The sequence below is a fragment of the Oncorhynchus tshawytscha genome, linkage group LG17 (assembly GCF_018296145.1).
Source record: "Oncorhynchus tshawytscha isolate Ot180627B linkage group LG17, Otsh_v2.0, whole genome shotgun sequence".
Lineage (NCBI taxonomy): Eukaryota > Metazoa > Chordata > Actinopteri > Salmoniformes > Salmonidae > Oncorhynchus > Oncorhynchus tshawytscha.
This window is the reverse complement of record NC_056445.1, coordinates 19,153,918-19,178,452: the sequence shown is the minus strand read 5'-3', so window position 1 is coordinate 19,178,452 and position 24,535 is coordinate 19,153,918. Positions and strand designations below refer to the sequence as shown.

Below are 24,535 nucleotides of genomic sequence, written 5' to 3'. Positions count from 1 at the left end.
TTCTCATGAGGATGGATATGGTGTGACGTCTCACCCCTTGTTTCATGATGTCGTTGGCATGGTTGGCCACCTCCTTCACTATGCCCAGAGCAGCTGTAAGGTCAACATGATTAACATGCCGTGAGAGTGTCTGTGAGAGAGAATGGCATCACACCGGACATTGTCACACACATCCTGATCAACATTGTTCCACTCACCCTGCGTGTCTTTGTAGTCAGACGAGTCCTCAGGAAGGTTCTTCAGATAATCTGTAGAAGAGCAGGGAGTTACATCAGTCCCAGATCACACTAAATCATGCTATATACAGTATGTTTTACATAATCAGTTTATACATGTGGAGAACTGTGTCTGCTGTTACACTCTGTGTCCACTAGGTGACAGAGTGCTGCCGATGCACTAAATAGTGCAAGTAGTCCACTGTGTCCACTAGGTGGCAGAGTGCTGCCGATGCACTAAATAGTGCAAGTAGTCCACTGTGTCCACTAGGTGGCAGAGTGCTGCCGATGCACTAAATAGTGCAAGTGGTCCACTGTGTCCACTAGGTGGCAGAGTGCTGCCGATGCACTAAATAGTGCAAGTAGTGGAACTGTGTCCATTAGGTGGCAGACTGCTGCCGATGCACTAAATAGTGGGGGCTCCATGGGATGCAACAGCACCATAGCCGCGGGAAGTGAGGGTGCTGCAACACCCCCTGAAAATAAAAGTCTGTATGTTGGCAGCAGCTACTCAATGTTAGTGATGGCTGTTTAACAGTCTGATGGCCTTGAGATAGAAGCTGTTTTTCAGTCTCTCGGTCCCCGCTTTGATGCACCTGTACTGACCTTGCCTTCTGGATGATAGCGGGGCGGACAGGCAGTGGCTCGGGTGGTTGTTGTCCTTGATGATCTTTATGGCCTTCCTGTGACATCGGGTGGTGTAGGTGTCCTGGTGGGCAGGTAGTTTGCCCCCGGTGATGCGTTGTGCAGACCTCGCTACCCTCTGGAGAGCCTTACGGTTATGGATGGAGCAGTTGCCATACCAGGCGGTGATACAGCCCAACGGGATGCTCTCGATTGTGCATCTGTAAAAGTTTGTGAGTGTTTTAGGTAACAAGCTGAATTTCTTCAGCCTCCTGAGGTTGAAGAGGCACTGCTGCACCTTCTTCACCACGCTGTCTGTGTGGGTGGACCATTTCAGTTTGTCCGTGATATGTACGCCGAGGAACTTAAAACTTTCCACCTTCTCCACTACTGTCCCGTTGATGTGGATAGGGGGCTGCTCCCTCTGCTGTTCCCTGAAGTCCACGATCATCTCCTTAGTTTTGTTGACATTGACTGTGAGGTTATTGTCCTGACACCACACTCTGAGGTCCCTCACCTCCTCCCTGTAGGCCGTCTCGTCGTTGTTGGTAATCAAGCCTACCACTGTAGTGTCGTCTGCAAACCTGATGATTGAATTTGAGGCGTGCATGGCCACACAGTCATGGGTGAAGAGGGAGTACAGGAGAGGGCTGAGAACGCACCCTTGTGGGGCCCCAGTGTTGAGGATCAGCAGGGTGGAGATGTTACCTACCCTCACCACCTGGGGGTGGCCCGTCAGGAAGTCCAGGAGCCAGTTGCACAGGGTGGGGTCGAGACCCAGGGTCTGAGTTTGGAGGGTACTATGGTGTTAAATGCTGAGCTGTAGTCGATGAACAGCATTCTTACATAGGTATTCCACCTGTCCAGATGGGTTCGGGCAGTGTGTAGTGTGATTGCAATTGCATTGTCTGTGGACCTATTGGGGCGGTAAGCAAATTGGAGTGGGTCTAGGGTGTCAGTTAGGGTGGAGGTGATATGGTCCTTGACTAGTCTCTCAAAGCACTTCATGATGACGGAAGTGAGTGCTACGGGGCGATAGTCATTTAGCTCAGTTACCTTTGCTTTCTTGGGAACAGGAACAATGGTGGCCCTCTTGAAGCATGTGGGAACAGCAGACTGGGATAAGGATTGATTGAAAATGTCCTTGCGTGCTCTGAGGACGCAGCCGGGGATGCCGTCTGGGCCGGCAGCCGTGCGAGGGTTAACACGTTTAAATGTTTTACTCACGTTGGCTGCAGTGAAGGAGAGACCGCAGGTTTTGGTAGCGGGCCGTGTCAGTGGCAATGTGTTGTCGTCAAAGCGAGCAAAGAAATGGTCTTGTTTGCCTGGGAGAAAGACATCGTAGTCCACGATGGGGCTGGTTTTCCTTTTGTAGTCCGTGATTGACTGTAGACCCTGCCACATACCTCTCGTGTCTGAGCCGTTGAATTGAGACTCTACAGTTGTGGCCCAAAGTTTTGAGAATGACACAAATATTAATTTTCACAAAATCTGCTGCCACAGTTTGTATGATGGCAATTTGCATATACTCAAGAATGTTATGAAGAGTGATCAGATGAATTGCAGTTAATTGCAAAGTCCCTCCTTGCCATGCAAATGAACTGAATCCCCCAAAAAACATTTCCACTGCATTTCAGCCCTGCCACAAAAGGACCAGCTGACATCATGTCAGTGATTCTCTTGTTAACACAGGTGTGGGTGTTGACGAGGACAAGGTTGGAGATCATTCTGTCATGTTGATTGAGTTTGAATAACAGACTGGAAGCTTCAAAAGGAGGCTGGTGCTTGGAATCATTGTTCTTCCTCTGTCAACCATGGTTACCTGCAAGGAAACACGTGCCGTCATCATTGCTTTGCACAAAAAGGCCTTAACAGGCAAGGATATTGCTGCCAGTAAGATTGCACCTAAATCAACTATTTATCGGATCATCAAGAACTTCAAGGAGAGCGGTTCAATTGTTGTGAAGAAGGCTTCAGGGCGCCCAAGAAAGTCCCCCAAGCGCCAGGACCATCTCCTTAAGTTGATTCAGCTGTGGGATCGGAACACCACCAGTACAGAGCTTGCTCAGGAATGGCAGCAGGCAGGTGTGAGTGCATCTGCATGCACAGTGAGGCGAAGACTTTTGGAGGATGACCTGGTGTCAAGAAGGGCAGCAAAGAAGCCACTCCTCTCCAGGAATAACATCAGGGACAGACTGATATTCTGCAAAAGGTACAGGGATTGGACTGCTGAGGACTGGGGTAAAGTCATTTTCTCTGATGAATCCCCTTTCCTATTGTTTGGGGAACCCGGAAAAAAGCTTGTCCGGAGAAGACAAGGTGAGCGCTACCATCAGTCCTATGTCATGCCAACAGTAAAGCATCCTGAGATCATTCATGTGTGGGGTTGCTTCTCAGCCAAAGGAGTGGGCTCACTCACAAATTTGCCTAAGAACACAGCCATGAATAAAGAATGGCACCAACACATCCTCCGAGAGAGAATCCCCCAGATCTTCTCCCAACCATCCAGGAATAGTTTGGTGACGAACAATGCCTTTTCCAGCATGATGGAGCACCTTGCCATAAGGCAAAAGTGATAACTAAGTGGCTCGGGGAACAAAACATCGATATTTTGGGTCCATGGCCAGGAAACTCCCCAGACCTTAATCCCATTGAGAACTTGTGATCAATACTCAAGAGGCGGGTGGACAAACAAAAACCCACAAATTCTGACAAACTCAATATTTTGGGTCCATGGCCAGGAAACTCCCCAGACCTTAATCCCATTGAGAACTTGTGATCAATCCTCAAGAGGCGGATGGACAAACAAAAACCCACAAATTCTGACAAACTCAATATTTTGGGTCCATGGCCAGGAAACTCCCCAAACCTTAATCCCATTGAGAACTTGTGATCAATCCTCAAGAGGCGGGTGGACAAACAAAAACCCACAAATTCTGACAAACTCCAAGCATTGATTATGCAAGAATGGGCTGCCATCAGTCAGAATGTAGCCCAGAAGTTAATTGACAGCATGCCAGGGCAGATGCGAGGTCTTGAAAAAGAAGGGTCAACACTGCAAATATTGACTCTTTGCATCAACTTCATGTAATTGTCAATAAAAGCCTTTGACACTTATGAAATGCTTGTAATTATACTTCAGTATTCCACAGTAACATCTGACAAAACAATCTAAAGACACTGAGCAGCAAACTTTGTGGAAATTAATATTTGCGTCATTCTCGAAAACTTTTGAACCACGACAGTACTTTGTCTCTATACTGACGCTTAGCTTGTTTGATTGCCTTGCGGAGGGAATAGCTACATTGTTTGTATTCGGTCGTGTTTCCGATCACCTTGCCCTGATTAAAAGCAGTGGTTAACACGTTCAGTTTTGCGCGAATGCTGCCATCAATCCAAGGTTTCTGGTTGGGGAATGTTTTAATAGTAGACGCTGTGGGTACAACATCACCAATGCACTTGCTAATAAACTCGCTCACCGAATCAGCTTATTCATCAATGTTATTGTCCAACGCTATGTGGAACATATCCCAGTCCACGTGATCGTAGCAATCTTGAAGCATGGAATCCGTTTGGTCGGACCAGCATTGAACAGACCTGAGACTTTCTGTTTTAGTTTCTGTCTATAGGCGGGGAGCAACAAAATGGAGTCGTGGTCAGATTTTCCGAAAAGAGTGCGGGGGAGGGCTTTATATGCGTCGCGGAAGTTAGAATAACAATGATCCATGGTTTTACCAGCCCGGGTCGCACATTCAATATGCTGATAAAATTTAGGGAGTATTGTTTTCAGATTAGCCTTGTTAAAATCCCCAGCTACAATAAATGCAGCCTCAGGATATGTGGTTTCCAGTTTACATAGAGTCAAATGAAGTTCTTTCAGGGCCGTCGATGTGTCTGCCTGGGGTGGGATAAACACGACTGTGATTATGATCGAAGAGAATTCTCTTGGTAGATAATGCGGTCGGTATTTGATTGTGAGGAATTGTAGGTCAGGTGAACAAAAGGACTTCCGAGTTCCTGTATGTTGTTATGATCACACCACGTCTCATTAATCATAAGGCATACACCCCCACCCTTCTTCTCCCCAGAGAGATGTTTGTTTCTGTCGGTGCGATGTGTGAAGAAGCCAGGTGGCTGTACCGACTCTGATAACGTATCCCGAGTGAGCCATGTTTCCGTGAAACAAAGAACGTTACAATCTCTGATGTCTCTCTGGAAGGCAACCCTTGCTCGTATTTTGTCTACCTTGTTGTCAAGAGACTGAACATTGGCGAGTAGTATGCTCGGGAGCGGTGCGCGATGTGCCCATCTACGGAGCCTGACCAGAAGACCGCTCCGTCTGCCCCTTCTGCGGCGCCATTGTTTTGGGTCGCTGGCTGGGATCCGATCCATTGTCCTGGGTGGTGGACGAAACAGAGGATCCGCTTCGGGAAAGTCGCATTCCTGGTCGTAATGTTGGTGAGTTGACATTTTCTTGATCAAATAATATGGAAAACAACCACTTTTTATGCAGTATTAATTTACCATCCTTACAAACCACTTAATCTAAATGTACATGACTGTATTGTACATAGGCTGGTCATCTAGGTTTGTACCTATAGACTTTCTATCAGCATGAAGAAAAACAATGGACAATACAGTAATTGAGTACATTGAGACATCAAGTGGTTTGTGATGAGGTGATGATGTGGCTCAGTTTGTAGAGCAAGGCACTTACATTGCCAGGATTGTGTGTTCGATTGAAAATGTATGAGCTCACTACTGTAAGTTGCTCTGGATAAGAGGGTCTACTAAAATAGAAAAGGAATGAATCGACCATTTCAGTTTTCACATAGAAATAAATAGAAATAAGTTGCAGTTGCAAATTATTTAAAAAAACTGGAAAACGTACATCAGGCAAGTATTTTTATATTCCAAAAGTATTATCATACTAACTGTTTTGTACAGATAATTATCAGACTCAAGTTACAAATGCTGGTAAACAGTCAAATACATTAAAAAAAAAAGTTTAAATCACAGTGCACTGGGCCTTTCCTAGTCCTGTATTAGCAGACCGATATAGACTCTTCAGCACAGCACCCCCTCCCTGCATATCCAGTAACCCCCCCATCTGTGTGTATGTGTGTGTACCTGTGAGCAGAAGCTGATACTGGGGGATTCTCTGTACAGGTTTCAGCAGGTAGTGCTTCAGAGCCAGGCTGGCACATCTAGGACTCATCTGGGACAGAGTACAGGAGAATTGTCACACACATTTGCATACAGTATTAACAGTATACATACTCAGATCTAGCTCCACGTCCTTGGCGCCAATGTAGTCTTCAGACTATGTCTGGCTTGTTACATCTAAACACCCACGTATTTTACCACTCTATCATCAACTATGCGGATAGGAACTTCCTATGACACACACACACGCACACACACACACAGCTGTTTACCTCAAACTCCCGGACCACAGCGGCGAAGCCAGGGTTTTTCCTACACTGTTCATCCAGCATAGCCACGTTGTTGTCAAACTGCCGGATGTAGGTGGAGTACATCTTCAGGTACGGCCCCTTCTGAACAAAGATGTCTGCCAGCCTCTGGTGGTCCCCCCTACACAGCAGAGAGAGAGGTGAGAGGGGCAGGGAGAAGAGAGGCAGAGGGAGGGAGATGGTCATTGTGGTCTGGTCTGAGTTCAGCTGTCCACAGCTTGGCATGGTCAGTTGAGGTTTGTATCTCTGGTGCTGATAATGATGGTGAGGGTGCGTACCAGTGGGCCACTCTCTCCTCTAGCTCCCGGAGCAGGTCTCGGTTGAGCTGGTATAGTTGAGGCAGGTAGTAGAGGATCTGGGTTAGAATACGCTCTTCAACCACCGGCTTACCATTCTGACGCGTCGCCTTGGCAACTGCGTCCCGGAAATCCTGCAGGGAGCGAGGGGGTTAATGTCAACAGACGAATGAAGGGAACTGACACAGCGACAACAGAGTGGTGGGAGACTAATTAACACAAACACACAGCTGCAGGGCAGAGAGACGTTACACAGTACAGCACAGGAACACCTGGTTATCACCTCATAAACATGCGTCCCTCTGCATCATACACACACACAACTGAGTCAGCACTCTCACACTGCCCAGTGAGCCAACACACACATCCAGGTGGAAGGAAGTGGTGAGACAACCAGGGCAGGGTCCCAATGTCCTGGTGAACACTGTCACACAACCACAGCCCCACACCCACAATAAAACACACACAGCTGCAGTGTGAAGGACCAAAACATGTAGAGTTGAAGTCGGAAGTGTACATACACTTAGGTTGGAGTCATTAAAACTCGTTTTTCAACCACTCAACAAATTTCTTGTTAACAAATTATAGTTTTGTCAAGTCGGTTAGGACATCTACTTTGTGCATGACAAGTAATTTTTCCAACAATTGTTTACAGACAGATTATTTCACTTATAATTTACTGCATCACAATTCCAGTGGGTCAGAAGTTTACATACACTAAGTTGACTGACTTTAAACAGCTTGGTTAATAACAGAAAATAATGTCATGGCTTTAGAAGATTCTGATAGGCTAATTGACATCATTTGAGTCAATTGGAGGTGTACCTGTGGATATATTTCAAGGCCTCTTTGCTTGACATCATGGGAAAATCAAAAGAAATCAGCCAAGACCTTAGAAAAAAAATGGTAAACCTCCACAAGTCTGGTTCATTCTCGGGAGCAATTTCCAAACGCCTGAAGGTACCACGTTCATCTGTACAAACACCATGGGACTAAGCAGCCGTCATACCGCTCAGGAAGTTCCATCTCCTAGAGATGAACGTACTTTGGCGCGAAACGTGCAAATCAAACCCAGAACAACAGCAAAGGACCTTGTGAAGATTCTGGAGGAAACCGGTACAAAAGTATCTATATCCACAATACAACGAGTCCTATATTGACATAACCTGAAAGGCTGCTCAGCAAGGAAGAAGCCACTGGTCCAAAACGCCATAAAAAAGCCAGACTACGGTTTGCAACTGCACATGGGGAAAAAGATCGTAATTTTGGGAGAAATGTCCTCTGGTCTGATGAAACAAAAATATAAATGTTTGGCCATACTGACCATCATTATGTTTGGAGGAAAAAGGGGAAGGCTTGCAAGCTGAAGAACCTCATCCCAACTGTGAAGCCCGGGGGTGGCAGCATCATGTTGTGGGGGTGCTTTGCTGCTGAAGGGACTGGTGCACTTCACAAACTGGATGGCATCATGAGGTTGGAAAATGATGTGGTTACATTGAAGCAACATCTCAAGACTTCAGTCAAGTTAAAGCTTGGTCGCAAATGGGTCTTCCAAATGGACAATGACCCCAAGCATACTTCCAAAGTTGTGGCAAAATGGCTTAAGGACAACAAAGTCAAAGTATCGGAGTGGCCATCACAAAGCCCTGACCTCAATCCTATAGAAAATGTGTTGGCGGAACTGGAAAAACATGTGCGAGCAAGGAGGCCTACAAACCTGACTCAGTTACACCAGCTCTGTCAGGAGGAATGGAACAAAATTCACCCAACTTATTGTGGGAAGCTTGTGGAAGGCTACCCGAAACGTTTGACTAAAGTTAAACAATTTAAAGGCAATGCTACCAAATACTAACTGAGTGTATGTAAACTTCTGACCCACTGGGAATGTGATGAAAGAAATAAAAGCTGAAACAAATCATTATCTCTACTATTATTCTGACATTTCACATTCTTAAAATAAAGTGGTGATCCTAACTGACCTAAGACAGGGAATTTTTACTAGGATTAAATGTCAGGAATTGTGAAAAACTGAGTTTAAATGTATTTGGCTAAGGTGTATGTAAACTTCCGACTTCAACTGTACCTCTAGAAAACATGTCAAAAGTCAAGTCAAAATATAATGCAACACATTATTGTACACAACATATCAAATGAGAACCATCCTATAGGGTATAAGGGAGGACTTAAGTGTGAAACCAAAACACACACACACACACGCACACACACAGGATTAGCCGAGGCATTTCTATGTCTGGGGGTCTTCCACCCACTCACTCACTGCAGGAAGCAGCTGTTCTGTGGCCAGGGGCAGCCATGGAGACTGAAGAATGTGATTTGACCTCTTTCTTTAAGTCTCCCTCTCCCCCTCTTTCATCTCTCTTTCCCTCTCCGTCTCTCTCATGCCCCATATTCAAAATTAGTCCCATAGTGGGTCCTGTTTAAGGCAGTGTGTGTGTGTGTGTGTGTGTGTGTGTACCTGCAATTTCCCTTTCGGGCAGTCTGAAAGCCACTCCCAAGAGGAAATCTAATGTCGACCCTGCGGCCGTCTAAGACAAATTGTGGATTTAGAGAGATTTAGAGACAAGGCTATGCGAGATGCAAATGTTTTTATTTTTTATTTTACCTTTATTTAATTAGGCAAGTCAGTTAAGAACAAATTCTTATTTTCAATGACGGCCTAGAAACAGTGGGTTAACTGCCTGTTCTGGATTAAAGCATTTAAAGCATTTCTCCTTTAAATAAATAAAATATTGAAATCCAACACAGTCTATCTTCTGCTGCAAAATCAAATCCTTTTTAAGAGCCCAGGACAGTTTGACCTGGCTGGTACAGTTGACCACCTCAGCCTGACACAGCCCAGCCCTGCCCAGTAGACCAGACCAGTACAGTAACCACCACAACACTACCACCGTGAGTTAACAACACTCATCAGAGATCCCACACACGTGTCACCTCCCCCTGAGACCAACATCAAAGCACCCAGCTCTGTCGTCACGGTTACCTGCTCCACTTTTCACCCCAAGAGGCACAGAGCAGGGACGGTATTCCACCCACCAGGCAGGAGCAGTGAGCTAGCTAGCTGGTAGTTAAATATAATGAAACAACTCTAGCCTATGTTTCCACTCTATAAAGCCACCACTTGAAAGTTGAAACTAGCAACACATGCTTGACTCCTTAGCTCCGTTTATGATTTAGAAAATGTGAGTCTAAGTATTTATCACTGATCCTGCTAAGTGTAACAGGAACAACAACAACAACAACAGTTCTACCAGAGACAACTCCACTGCTGAGTACTGCTGCCTCAGGGGCTGGGGAGAAAGGCAACACAGCTCAGCTAGTCGAAGGCTTGCTGAGTAACACCATTGAACACACAGATATGGTGCTCATCAAAAGCCCAGAGGCTTAAGTGATACTTACTATGTGAAGAAGCTTCAGGACGTCCACAAACCTGAAGGGAGAGGAGATGGGTGTGAAACATTATATATGACAAAAAAAGACACCCAGCGCTAAAAAAAAGGAAAGATTCTGTGGTATATTCTCATGATAAAGTCATTGATTGCGTGTGTGTGTGTGTGTGTGTGTGTGTGTGTCTCGGGTACTCACACTTTCTCAGAGCTCATGATCTCCTGGGCGATATGCACCACCTTTTTCCTCTTCACCTCATCCTCCTGCTGGAACAACAGACATAAAGACAGACAGACAGAGAAAAGCACAGCATTCAGTCCATGTAATGTAAAAAGCTAGCTAACCATATTCTAAACGGTACAGACATACTTCCACTTACAAGGTCACTGCAGCCCACCATCTGACTCTCCTGCTATAGTATGCATAGGCACAATAATCTGCCCATTTGCTGTTTCTAAACAGACACTCAACAGAGATTATGTCCGAAAGCAGAGCCACCGTTTCACACGTCTCCACTTCAGCTATCTTCTCTCCCCTCTGCACTCTCCCTCCCTCACTCTCTCTCCCCCTTTCAGTCTGATAGTGAGTGGTCTGGGCTGGAAATGGGGTGGTCTTAATTTGGACAGTGGCCTTGCCCTTGCGTGACTGAAGGGGCCTCCTGCTTCTTAATTGTGTGTGTGTGTGTGTGTGTGTGTGTACTCGTGTTTTTGTCTGTTACAAACACAGCCTTTTAGAGCAGGGGTTCTTAAACTTTTTCAGCCTGGGACCCAGTGTTTTCCTGGGACCCAAGCTTAGGAAAATATGCAACTATAAGTAAATATCGGTACATTTCATTGCCCTTATGCCAAAAAAAAAATGCAATATAGACCATAACAAATAACAATACCCATAAATCTTTTCATGTTTATTTTTCCCCATTAAAAACACTCTTACATATCTGTCTAGGTTGGAACTGTTGTGGTTAAAATACAATAAATTATTGGATTCTGAACTGGAATAAACAGATTGATCACATCACACAGATGTATAACAGAACACACACACACAGGCTTTTTGATCGTGCAAACCTCCACTACAGTACAGATTTTTTTTTAAATCAAGCCTACTGTACATCTTTCTGTATAAATTATTGTTGATAGAGAGTCTAGGTTGGAACTGCTGCTGTAAAAAATGCATATCTTTTTATTCTGAACTGGAATAAACTGATTGATCACATCACACAGATGTAGGCCAGAAAATACACACACACAGTCCTAATGAGAGGTGTGTGGCTGGTTGAAGTTTTCAACAAGGAGGTCTATTCTGGACTCTGCTTTAGACAGTGCAACACTGAAGTCATGCTCAGCATTAACACTGTGTCTGTACTTGAGAACCCTGACTTGCATAGGTATGTAGTGCCAAACTGGATCTGAACATCTACTGCTTTCTCAGTCAGGCAGGAGACCGCTTCCTGCTGCAGATGAGCAACCCAGAACTGTGAGTGTTTGCCCCCCAAAAATAATCTTTCTTCAAACAGTTTATTCCAGTTCAGAATAAAAAGTATTACTTGTAACAGCAACAGTTCCAACCTAGACTTGTTTTCAACAATAATTTGTACAGTAAAATGTACAGTAGACCTGAATTTTTCATCTTCATCTGTACTGTTTCTTAGGGTTGCACTCTCAGTAGCTAGTTAGCAGGCTTTGGCTAACGTTAGCTACTAGCTTAATGTTACAAGGCCAGGGGATTGTTTGAAATATAAACTCACATATACTACTATGAGAGATAGTACTCCCTTATTTCTGCTTATTATCACCTGTTATTAAATGACAACAATGCCTTGTTAGTTGACTTACTTTTCCACTGTGGAAGCACTGTTTCCTGAAGCATTCTGCCCTGTTCTGAAAGAACTCCCTGGGTTTACAGTCATACTGTGGATGTTTGGTCAGGACGTGTCATTTGATTCATTTGTGGGTTTTGTGAGGCTCATCACTAAACACTTGCCCACACAAAACACAGTGTGGGTGCTCCTCGTTATTCCTCAAAGTTTGTATGAAAGAGACAAAGTCATCGCTGTATATGCGTTTCATGACGATTGAGCTCAGTCAGAACACGTGGCTAGCATGAGTCCATTTCATGACGATTGAGCTCAGTCAGAACACGTGGCTAGCATGAGTCCATTTCATGACGATTGAGCTCAGTCAGAACACGTGGCTAGCATGAGTCCATTTCATGACGATTGAGCTCAGTCAGAACACGTGGCTAGCATGAGTCCATTTCATGACGATTGAGCTCAGTCAGAACACGTGGCTAGCATGAGTCCATTTCATGACGATAGAGCTCAGTCAGAACACGTGGCTAGCATGAGTCCATTTCATGACGATTGAGCTCAGTCAGAACACGTGGCTAGCATGAGTCCATTTCATGACGATTGAGCTCAGTCAGAACACGTGGCTAGCATGAGTCCATTTCATGACGATAGAGCTCAGTCAGAACATGTGGCTAGCATGAGTCCATTTCATGACGATAGAGCTCAGTCAGAACATGTGGCTAGCTTGAGTCCATTTCATGACAGCTGCGAGTGGGAATAACAAGTCAGTGGTTTGAACCACAGCGCTGCAGGGTGTGGGTCGCGCAATGATCTTCAAGAAAACTGCAGAAAAAAGATCCGGTAAACCGCAAAGAACACGGGTATCCCCCTCTACCTCTCCCACTCGCGCAGCTGCCAAACTGAGCAGAGAGCGCACTGAACCCGAGAGAGCAGTTGCACTTGGCCAAATCAATTCCAGTAATTAATGCAATAGGTCGCGACCCACATTTGACAGGTACGCGACCCCATACTTTAAGAAACGCTGCTTCAGAGTATCATGCATAGGGTCAGACAGGAGTTTCAGAGTTATTCCTGCCCGATAAACCCTCTATGTCTGACCCCCGAGACCCCAGCTCCATCACACGCAGGTAGTGTGATATCCCCGCCTGCCTTTCTTTCCTTCATAGAGCCCTGTGCCCAGCACCCATTTTGGCTCCATGACGCATGTCCGATGGTGTCCTTATCACTCGTGTTATGTCTGCCAATATCCTTCCTGTTATACCACCTGTCATCACTGTCATTACTCTGGCTCAGTAATATCCCCTCTGTTCTCACTCACGCCTCACTGCATGGCCATAGGACCTACCAGAGCAAACACATCTAAAGAGCCCTACCGTAACCTTATTGACAAGGCCTGTGTGTGCGTACCAGCGTGTCCTCCTGAGCCGGTGTTGTAGATTGTGTTACCATCCCCAGTTAATAACAACCACATAAGGATGTGTGTGTGTATTAAAGATAGCTACCTGTCTGTCTTCTTCTGACAGCTCCAGGTGCTCCTTGCTGGAGGTGGAGCTGTTGTCATCCTCGTCAGAGCTGTGGACTTCCTCCTCAGAGTGAGCATCGTCCAATCCATGCCAGCCTCTGCAGGCAAAACAGGAAGGTCACCGCATTATCCTCATGGTTATCAGCCAGAGTGTGTGTGCACTTACACATACAGTATATCCATGCAAGCATACCACGTACACACACTTCTGAATGGCCTTTTGAACTTTTTATGGAAACAGTAATTGGCACAATGTCTCTATAGCCATGGGACATAGATGATCACCAGCCTGAAACACGGATGTCAATACTTTGTCCACAGCTGTACTCAGGTAAACATAGTTTCCATGAAGACTCCACAGACAGCCTGTCTGCTGGCAGCAGGGCACCAGTGTGCTCTTCAGTCAGCTGATACAGGTCTGTCTGCTGAGTGGCACAAGTAGCAACATGTGTTTGTGCCACTAATGTTTTCATCTTGGCTTCACAGCCTTTCCAGGAGATATTATCACCGCTGGATTTTGAACAAAACAAACCCAAAGTACTATCTACTTTCTAATCTGGAGGACTCATAAGATACTGTCACTCTCTTTATTTTGACTACTTTATTTTGACTACTTCTTTCCCCCTCCTCTTGTCTCTCCTTTTTCCCTCTATACCCTGTTTCTCTTCCCTACCCCCCATCTTTCTCTTTTCTCCCATTCTTTCACTCTCTCTTTCTCTTCCTCTCTCACTCCATAGACAGGACTTCCTGCACACTGGGTCAGGCACAGAGTGCCTCTTGTTTACTGCCTGAGGCTAGTTACATAAACAGAACAGGCTCAGATGCTTGGGAAACACTACAGATTCACGACACACATACACACTCTTTCAAACAACCACAACGGCATACACATACACACATGCATGCAAGCACGCACGCACGCACGCACACACACACACACACACACACAAATGCAAGCATCTTTCAAACGATGAAACACATAAAATCACACAGTGAACGATAAACACTAATATTATCCAACTGGAGTACCAGATCTGGGCAGCTAGATATATGTGGAACTGTTGCATACTGCTCTTTACTGCTGAACTCTGAGTCTAATATTTCCCTTCACCTGCCCATCTTTCTACCTGTCCTGTAATCTGACTGACCGCCTTTATCTCATGGCCTCAGAGTGGCTTAGCAAAATACTGGTCTGAGCACGCATGTGCACTGCACACACACAACTGCACCCACACAACTGCCTTTTGATATATGAGGTAAACACACACACACACACACACAAGAACACTTGAATGAGGATGTGATTACAGTGAGTTGGGAGGCCTGACTCTTGTTAGCAAGGACCGTGTCCAGTCCATTCACCCATCCACACACGCAAATATTTTTGTGTCCAATACAGTAGAAAAATATTAAATTACGCTGAGTCAATCAAAAAGCGGTTTACTGGGAATAGGAGAGAGAGCGAGAAACTGAAAGAGAGATGGGAGGGAGATGGCAGAGAGAGAGGGAACGGGAGAGATATGGGAGAGGAACAAGAAGAGATGAGAAAGCGAGAGCCAGAGAGTGGGAGGGAGGGAGAAGGAGAGAGAGAGGCTGGTGGTTGCTGGAGGTTTGTTTTCCCTGTTCAGAGTGCAGTGTGGCATTTCTGCGATTTTCAGACATTTCCTGCCCTGGCCACTGAAAATAACCCACAGGAAAACGGCCCAACCTGTTGCGCATCAATGCTCTATTCACAGCCTGGAGGGCTAACACTGAAGCTAACTCTCACACTCGTACAAGCACAGCCTGCTAATGCTAACTCTCACACAAACACAGCATGTTGGTCTACATTGTAAGTACTATGTAATAATGGGTATAGTACACACAATGTACCTGACATGGTCTTACCACCATGTAAATGCATAGTTTAGCACCAAAGTGGGACCAAGACTGCAAAGTGAAAACTAACTCTCACACAAGCACAACCGGTGCTAAAAACACTGGCCTAAATACTAAAATACTTTCTGTCTCACTGTGACACAGTACACACACACACACACACACACACACACACACACAAATAGAAACCACTAAACACAGTACACACACCCATGGCATTGTTCTAGGCTCAAAATCAAAACATTTACTGTAAATTGCTCGAGTCTCTCTTTCCAGGATATCAAATTCATGAAGCATTAAAGCTCATTAAAAGTGACACATCTATGACTGTCGTGGTACATTAACACTACAGTAACAATAATTAGCATGGTGTAATAACCAAGTTATTTACTGTAGGCAACTAATGATCAAAGGATTATGATCAGCTCTGTAACTCTGGATTCGTTGAAACCTAAGTCGCCCATGACACACGAGAGGCACTATGCAATCAGACAACAAAATGACACACACTCCGTTGAAACCTGACCCAGACCCTTTGTGTGTGTAGACAGAGGAAGAAAGAATTCACACTCACAGTCACACACACACACCACACACACGCGCACAAACACACACACCGTGACACACATGCTGTACCTCTCATAGTCAATGGAATGGGGTCGCTTATAGTCGCAGTGGCTCTCGTATGGATCCTGCACCTCATAGACGTCTGAGTCACTGTGTCTGTGTGTGCTTGGGTCCAGACTATGTGTGAGTGGCCAGCCCAGCCGTGCGCTGAGGAAAGGCAGGTTCATGTACTCCGGTATCTCCTCATACAGAGGAACGTTCTCATACTCTACCGACCCCTCTCCATCCCTGCCAGACACCCCCACGTTGCCGTCGGACTGGTCCACCGTCCCCCCGCCCGGCTCCACGCTGGTACAATCCAGAGACTGGCCGCTTCTGGCCAGTAACCGTGGCAACATCCTGACAGACAACCGCAGCTCCAGAAGCTTCCGGAAGGAAAGGCTCCTCTTGGTGCCGCCGGCGCGGGCCAGCAGGTCAGCCGAGGAGAAGGACTGTGCTCTCTGTTTTCCCCCCAGCAGAGCTGCTTTCCCCTGGGGAGGCCCTCGGCTGCTGCCGCCGCTGCTGTGTCTGGAGGAGCTCTGCCTGCTGAAGAAGGGCCTTGGGAAGCGCCAAGCTGGTTTCTCCTGTGGGGTGGCAGGCAGCTCCCTCATGGGGGTGTTGGCGTGGTGCGGAGGGGGTGGAGGGGGTGATGGACGGGGGCACCCGCTGGCAGGCTGTGTCTCTGGGGCTTCCTGGGTGGGGCCCTGGGTGACCCCCCCTCTTCCGCCGAGCTGGCCTTCATTGTCATGCTGACGGGGGGCGGGCGGCAGCTGAGCTTGATCTGTTTGGGCAGGCTCCGGGTGATGGGGTAGCGCTCAAAGTCTCCGTACCCGTCCTCAACTTCCTCTTCCTTCTCTTCCTCTTCATCCACTCCTCCTCTTCTCTCTGAGGTTAGTGTGTTAAGCTCAGGCTGAGAGAGCAAGTCCAGAGAGTGGGAGGTGTTTCGGTTGAGGGGACAGTGGATGGCTCTGTGGAGGCGGGGGGAGAGGGACTTCTGTCTAGGTGGAGGCACAGGGTGAGGCTCCTCTTCAACTTCAGGGTCCTGGGAGGGTGAGGGACTGTCATACACTCCCTGGGTGTGTTCTTCCTTCTCTGAGGTGAGACATCTCCCCCCACTCCCCTCAGTCTCCCCCACCTCTCCCCCCTGTGAGCGGTTCTTTGTCTCTCCCTCCTGGGTGCTGGCCTCCAGGCCGTCCTGCCTTACCAGGGCTAGCTTACGGGGCTTGCGTGGCAGCGGCACGGGCAGGGGCTTACTGGGGGCAGCAGGGACTGAGAGGTCAGTGGGTAACCTGGGTATTCTGGAACACTGTGTACTGCTTTTTGCGTGGGAGGGGGTGCTGTCAGGCTCACTGTCCATCTGGGTGGGGGTAAAACTTGTGGGGGCTGCGGGTGGATGGAACAGTCTGAGAGGGGGTGCGGATGGGGGGGGTTGTCTGTGGGGGGGTGCGAATGGGGGAGACTTCCAGTGGGAGGATGAGGGGAGTGGGAATAGTGTCGCTCTCATTGCAGTCTATATTACAGCTGTCAGTGTATGTCTGTTCTGCATTACAAGCTTTAGTCTCAGTCTGTGTAAGTGTCTCTGCCACCTCAAGAACATTACATGACTGGTCCCCTGACCCAGTCTGATACTGCTGACCCTCCTGTCCTTTCTGGTTCCTCTGTCTCTCCTCTTTGTTCCCCTGCAGCTTCTCCTCATCCCTGCTCCCCTCTCCATCCCTCTGCCCCTCCTGTCTCTGAGGTTTGTCCTTGAGTCTGAGATGGAAGGTGTTGGTCACTCCTCCGCTCTTCTCACTGTCTCCGTTCTCTGTTTTACACGGCCGATTGGCTACCAGCGTTCCAGTGCTTTCCGTGGTATTCCCGTTTTGCCAGGAGCCGAGCGTATCACTCCCGACCTCTGTAACATTCCCATTCCCTAGTTGTTTGCATTGGGAGCAGTCCTGGAGTCCGCAGGAGCACGTAGGAATGATGTAGTCCGAGTCGCGCAGGATGGGCTGCGACAGGATCCCGTTTCTGGAGTTGAGGAAGGAGAGGCTGTGGTCCCCAGCCCCCTGGCACTCCTGGGAAGGGGTTTGGGGTACTCTGAGTCTGGGTGGTGGGGGAGAAGCCGGGGCTGTTGGGGCGGAGGGTTTGGAGAGGCATGGTTTGGGCGCCACAACAGGTTTGGCTCTCTTTAGCACGGCAGGGGAGGGTTGGGTAAGAAGGGGGGAGGATTGGGAAGGCTGGGAGAGAAGATCGGGTTTGGGGGCGATGGGAGGAGGCAAGAGCTTCACCAAGGGGGCGAGTTTGGGTTTGGGAGCCACTGGCGGCTTCTTCACACCTGTAGAGAATTAGAGGAGGATGAAGAGTGAGGAGTAGACATTAGACAATGCTGGAGAGGGGGGCTGCTGAAAACACACACGTCACAGGAGGAAAATAAAGAATTGACCCTTTAACCTTTATGGCTGTTTAAAGGCACAAACTGGAGGCAAAAAGCAAAACAGAGCGCATTCCACTGCCCTGCTGTAATGCATGCACTGCCCTGGATATCCTTTGAACCCCACCACCTCATTGACACATACCAACCAGCCAGCAGCAGCACACAGACAGCTGATGGGGGTAAGAGAGGGCAGGGCAAGGGTCAGAGAATCAACCCCTAGAGGTCAATGGGATTTTTAGCTCACTAAGTAAGGTTGGGCGCAAGTGGTCAGAAAGTGAGAAATGAAAGAACCAAATTATTTCTGTACTCATATATCCTATCATGAGCCTGACCAAAACAGTCAACTGTAATGGTTCACTGTGTTCTGTCTGTAGAGAAAAGCTGAACAATAAAAAACTAACTATAACCTAAGCGACATCACATCTCCCTCAAATAAAACACTTTGATGGTAATGCAATTACTGTGTGAATGTGTCTCTAAGCGGGCACCAGACACGCCCGTGGCAGGCTACGCCTGCACTACATGGATAACTGGATTATGAATACAGACCTCTGCATTGAATATGAGACACTCAAAGTTTTATTGACATATACTTGCTATTTTTTTAATCTTAAAACATAATAGATAGATAATTAATTGAAGACATTTTGTCCTCACCCAGGCCTCCTTTAAGATGCCATAGTTTTCATCTGTAGGTGCTACAAAGTAAAGGTTGGTGTCATATGAAGCTTTACCGCTTGCTCTGTGACATGAATAGTATTTTGATTTTAAGAACACATTTCTTACATACATTTATGAACATTGCAAAATATAAACATTAATATTGAAAATATAAAATGTTTGATTTGGCACATTTTTCGACATAATATTCTCTGCTAGTTTTATGGCCCATTTTATACAGAGAAATTGGCATAGTAGGCAATGTAATCAATTACAGCCCTCCCTTTACTTGTATCATTGCACATCCAGAAAATCACAGAGGGTGACCATTTTGAATCCATTTTCACATTCACTCTATTGGTAATACTTACAAATTGGATCATAATTCTAAAAGTAGCAGAGGTCCTATTCTGGAACTTTGATATGCAGGTAGAGCATTTTATGTTCAACAATAAATTTAAAAATGAGCCAAATCAAAAAATACATATTTTCTAAATTCATGTTTCATTTTTCTATATTTATAAATGTACAGTACCAGTCAAAAGTTTGGACACACCTTCTCAATCAAAGGTTGTTCTTTATTTTTACTATTTTATACAATGTAGAATAATAGTGAAGACATCAAAACTATGAAATAACACATATGGAATCACATAGTAACCAAAAAAGTGTTAAACAAATCTAAAAATATTTTATATTTGAGATTCTTTAAAGTAGCCACCCTTTGCCTTGATGACAGCTTTGCACACTCTTGGCATTCTCTCAACCAGCTTCATAAGGAACGCTTTTACAACAGTCTTGAAGGAGTTCCCACAGATGCTGAGCACTTGTTGGCTGCTTTATCTTCACTCTGCGGTCCAACTCATCCCAAACCATCTCAATTGGGTTGAGGTCGGGTGATTGTAGCACTCCATCACTCTCCTCGGTCAAATAGCCTTTATACAGCCAGGATGTGTGTTTTGGGTCATTGTCCTGTTGAAAAACAAATGATAGTCCCAATAAGCGCAAACCAGATGGGATGGCATATCGCTGCAGAATACTGTGGTAACCATGCTTGTTAAGTGTGCCTTGAATTCTAAATTAATCACTGACAGTGTCACCAGCAAAGAACCCCAACACCATCACACCTCCTCCTCAATGCTTCACGGTGGGAACCACACATGCGGAGATCATCCGTTCACCTACTCTGCGTCTCACAAAACATGGCGGTTGGAACCAAAAATCTCAAACTTGGACCAAAGGACCAATTTCCACCGGTCTAATGTTCATTTGCACGTGTTTCTTTGCCCAAGCAAGTCTCTTCTTCTTATCGGTGTCCTTTAGTAGTGGTTTCTTTGCAGCAATTCGACCATGAAGGCCTGATTCACACAGTCTTCTCTGAACGGTTGATGTTGAGATGTGTCTGTTACTTGAACTCTGTGAAGCATTTATTTGGTCTGCAATCTGGGGTGCAGTTAACTCTTATGAACTTATCCTCTGCAGCAGAGGTAACTCTGCATCCTCATTTTCTGTGGCGGTCCTCATGAGAGCCAGTTTCATCATAGCGCTTGATAGTTTTTGCGACTGCACTTTAAGAAACTTTCAAAGTTCTTGAAATTTTCTGGATTGACCTGTCTTAAAGTAATGATGGACTGTTTTTTCTCTTTGCTTATTTGAGCTGTTATTGCCATAATATGGACTTGGTCTTTTATCAAATAGGGCTATCTTCTGTATACCACCCCTACCTTGTCACAACACAACTGATTGGCTCAAACACATGAACTTATTGGTGACAGGGGGGCAGTATTGAGTAGCTTGGATGAATAAGGTGCCCAGAGTAAACTGCCTGCTACTCTGTCCAATATGCTAATATATGCATATTATTAGTAGTATTGAATAGAAAACACTCTGAAGTTTCTAAAACTGTTTGAATGATGTCTTTGAGTATAACAGAACTCATATGGCAGGTGAAAACCTGAGACAAATCCAACCAGGAAGTGGGAAATCTGAGGTTTGTAGTTTAATTTAAGTGATGGCCTATCCAATATGCAGTGTCTATGGGGCCAGATTGCACTTTCCAAGGTTTCCAGCAGATGCCAACAGTCTTTAGAAAGTTGTTTGAGGCTTCTATTGTGGAAGGGTGTCCAATAAGAGCTATTTCAACAAGTGGACTAGGGTGAGGCCAATCAGTTGTTTACTGCGCAGTCACTCCATGCCTTCTTTTTCCTCTGTAATGAATACGCTATTGTCCGGTTGGAATATTATTGAAGATTTATTATAAAAAGACCCTAAGGATTGATTGTAAACATCGTTTGACATGTTTCTACAAACTGTAATGGAACTCTTTTGACTTTTCGTCTGGATTTTGTGCTCGTGCATTGTGCCTTTGGAATAGTGAACTAAACGCGCAAACAAAACGGAGGTATTTGGACATAAATATGAACGTAATCGAACAAAACGAACATTTCTTGTGGAAGTGGGAGTCCTGGGAGTGCCGACGAAGATCAGCAAAGGTAAATGAAGATTTATAATGCTATTTATGACTTTTGTTGACTCCACAATTCAAAAATCAAATCAAAATCAAATCAAATGTATTTGTCACATACACATGGTTAGCAGATGTTAATGCGAGTGTAGCGAAATGCTTGTGCTTCTAGTTCTGACAATGCAGTAATAACCAACGAGTAATCTAACCTAACAATTCCAAAACTACTACCTTATACACACAAGTGTAAAGGGATAAAGAATATGACCATAAAGATATATGAATGAGTGATGGTACAGAACGGCATAGGCAAGATGCAGTAGATGGTATCGAGTACAGTATATATATATGAGATGAGTAATGTAGGGTATGTAAACAAAGTGGCATAGTTTAAAGTGGCTAGTGATACATGTATTACATAAAGATGTAGTAGATTATATAGAGTACAGTATATACATATACATATGAGATGAGTAATGTAGGGTATGTAAACATTATATTAAGTAGCATTGTTTAAAGTGGCTAGTGATATATTTTCCATCAATTCCCATTATTACAGTGGCTGGAGTTGAGTCAGTGTGTTGGCAGCAGCCACTCAATGTTAGTGGTGGCGGTTTAACAGTCTGATGGCCTTGAGATAGAAGCTGTTTTTCAGTCTCTCGGTCCCTGCTTTGATGCACCTGTACTGACCTCGCCTTTTGGATGATAGCGGGGTGAACAGGCAGTGGCTCGGGTGGTTGTTGTCCTTGATGATCTTTATGGCCTTCCTGTGACATCGGGTGGTGTAGGTGTCCTGGAGGGCAGGTAGTTTGCCCCCGGTGATGCGTTGTGCAGACCTCACTACCCTCTGGAGAGCCTTACGGTTGTGGCCGGAGCAGTTGCCGTACCAGGCGGTATTTGGCAGGTAACTGTATGGCTTGCATTTGTGGCTGAACGCTGTTCTCAGATTATTGAATATTATGCTTTTGTCGTAAAGCTTTTTTGAAATCTGACACAGCGGTTGCATTAAGAACAAGTTTATCTTTAATTCTATGTAAAACATTTATCTTTCATCAAAGTGTATGATGAGTATTTCTGTTATTTGATGTGGCTCTCTGCAATTTCTCCAGATGTTTTGGAGGCATTTCTGAACATGGCGCCAATGTAAACTGAGGTTTTTGGATATAAATATGAACTTGATCGAACAAAACATACATGTATTGTGTAACATTGAGTCCTGGGAGTGTCATCTGATGAAGATCGTCAAAGGTTAGTGATTCATTTTATCTATATTTCTGCTTTTTGTGACACCTCTCTTTGGTTGGAAAATGGCTGAATGCTTTCTGTGACTAGTTGCTGACCTAACATAATGATACTCTCTGCTTTTGCCGAAAAGCCTTTTTGAAATCGGACACTGTGGTTGGATTAACGAGAAGTGTATCTTTAAAATGGTGGAAAATACTTGTATGGTTGAGGAATTGTAATTATGAGATTTCTGTTGTTTTGAATTTGGCACCCTGAAATTTCACTGGCTGTTGGCGAGGTGGGACGCTAGCATCATCCCCAACGATCTCAGAGAGGTTAAGAAGGATAGAAATTCCACAAATTAACTTTTAACAAGGCACACCTGTTAATTGAAATGCACTCCAGGTAACTACCTCATGAAGCTGGTTGAGAGAATGTGAGAGAATGCCAAGAGTGTGCAAAGCAGTCATCAAGGCAAAGGGTAGCTACTTTGAAGAATCTCAAATATAAAATATATTTAGATTTGTTTAACACTTTTTTGGTTACTACATGATTCCATATGTGTTATTTCATAGTTTTGATGTCTTCACTATTATTCTTACAATGTAGAAAATAGTTAAAATGAAGAAAGACCCTGGAATGAGTAGGTGTGTCCAGACTTTTGACTGGTACTGTATGTAAGGAAGGTGTAATTGAAATGAAAAGACTACTATTATTACAGTGCAAGCCGTAAAGCTTCAGATGACACCAACTTTTGCTAAATTGCACCTACAGTCTTAAAGAATAAGGTTGAAAAATTATTTTGTGTAAGGATAAAAAGTCACAAATATTCCAACTTCAATGCATGTTTTCTCAATTATGCTTTAAGATACAAATGTCAAATATATGTCAACAATTATATGGATTACATTTTGTGAATTGTGAGAGAACCATTGTGATGACTGGAGTTTTCTGGCTTGTTTATTTTTGGTGGAGTGCTCTCAGATTCAATGGCACCAACCCAAGTAGAATCCCGTGTCACCTTGCTGCATGCGTCCTCCTCGTCCTAGTCTATTCACTCTGGTTTAAAAAAAATCGAATATTTTGCTGAGTATGACCTGAAAGATTTCATGGCACTGACTGGTTTTGAAGTTGGCTGTGTGTGTGTGTGTGTTGTGAAAGATGTGCGCTCTATATACTATCCATAATGAGATGCCCAAAAGGATATGGCCTCGTTTTCTGCTCGACTGGGCTGGATCAGGACTACTGACTGGTCGGGCGAGTGCGATACCACGAGAAGCGAATTCACCGAGCGGATGTGGATGAAGTCTGAATGACCCTCTAGCTAACTTACTCATGGAAAAAAATCTGTAAACTTCAGTGCCAAATCCCCTTTGCCCCAACGGATTGAAAATTCGTTGGTTAAGTGGTTGACAATCGCTGCTTTAGGTTATATAACCATGTTTGAAAGTAACAACAACAAAAAATCCATTGCGCATCTGACTACATCAAAACAGGAGGGCAGATGTTACACAAAGGAGCTGAATGTATCTGCCCTCTCATACACGCTCTCTTTCTCTCTTCGCATTTGGCTGATGCATCAATTGTGTTGCATGTACTCTTGTTGGAGTATTCTAACTAGAATGACTGTTCTCCCTAAATCATGAGCGGGTGAAAACTGCTCATCTTTGCCACTACTACGCATTCGGAGCGGTAACGTTATCATTATGAAAAACAGTCATTACAATGTAATAACCTCGGGAACCTAAATCATGAGCGGGTGGAAACTGCTCATCTTTGCCACTACGCCTTCGGAGAGGTAACGTTATCATTGTGAAAAACAGTAATTACAATGTAATAACCTGGAAAAAGCTGGGCTATGTTTCTGCAAAAGTAACAGACGTTTTTGCTTTTATGGATTTGCTTGGTAAAACTGCAAACGCATTCAAATAAACTGCTTTG

General features: G+C 45.1%; 1 protein-coding gene across 1 annotated transcript in view; it reads right to left on the bottom strand.

Moving 5' to 3' along the window:
* LOC112217198 (FYVE, RhoGEF and PH domain-containing protein 6-like) overlaps positions 1-24,535 on the bottom strand; it is a 28,618-nt gene that overhangs the window by 4,034 nt on the left and 49 nt on the right. The window contains 11 exon segments of the mRNA XM_042299984.1: positions 35-93; positions 198-248; positions 5,970-6,057; positions 6,278-6,434; positions 6,592-6,743; positions 10,027-10,057; positions 10,213-10,280; positions 13,327-13,444; positions 15,861-16,488; positions 16,491-17,233; positions 17,448-18,147. Of these exon segments, the coding sequence (XP_042155918.1) occupies positions 35-93; positions 198-248; positions 5,970-6,057; positions 6,278-6,434; positions 6,592-6,743; positions 10,027-10,057; positions 10,213-10,280; positions 13,327-13,444; positions 15,861-16,488; positions 16,491-17,233; positions 17,448-18,147 (2,795 nt within the window).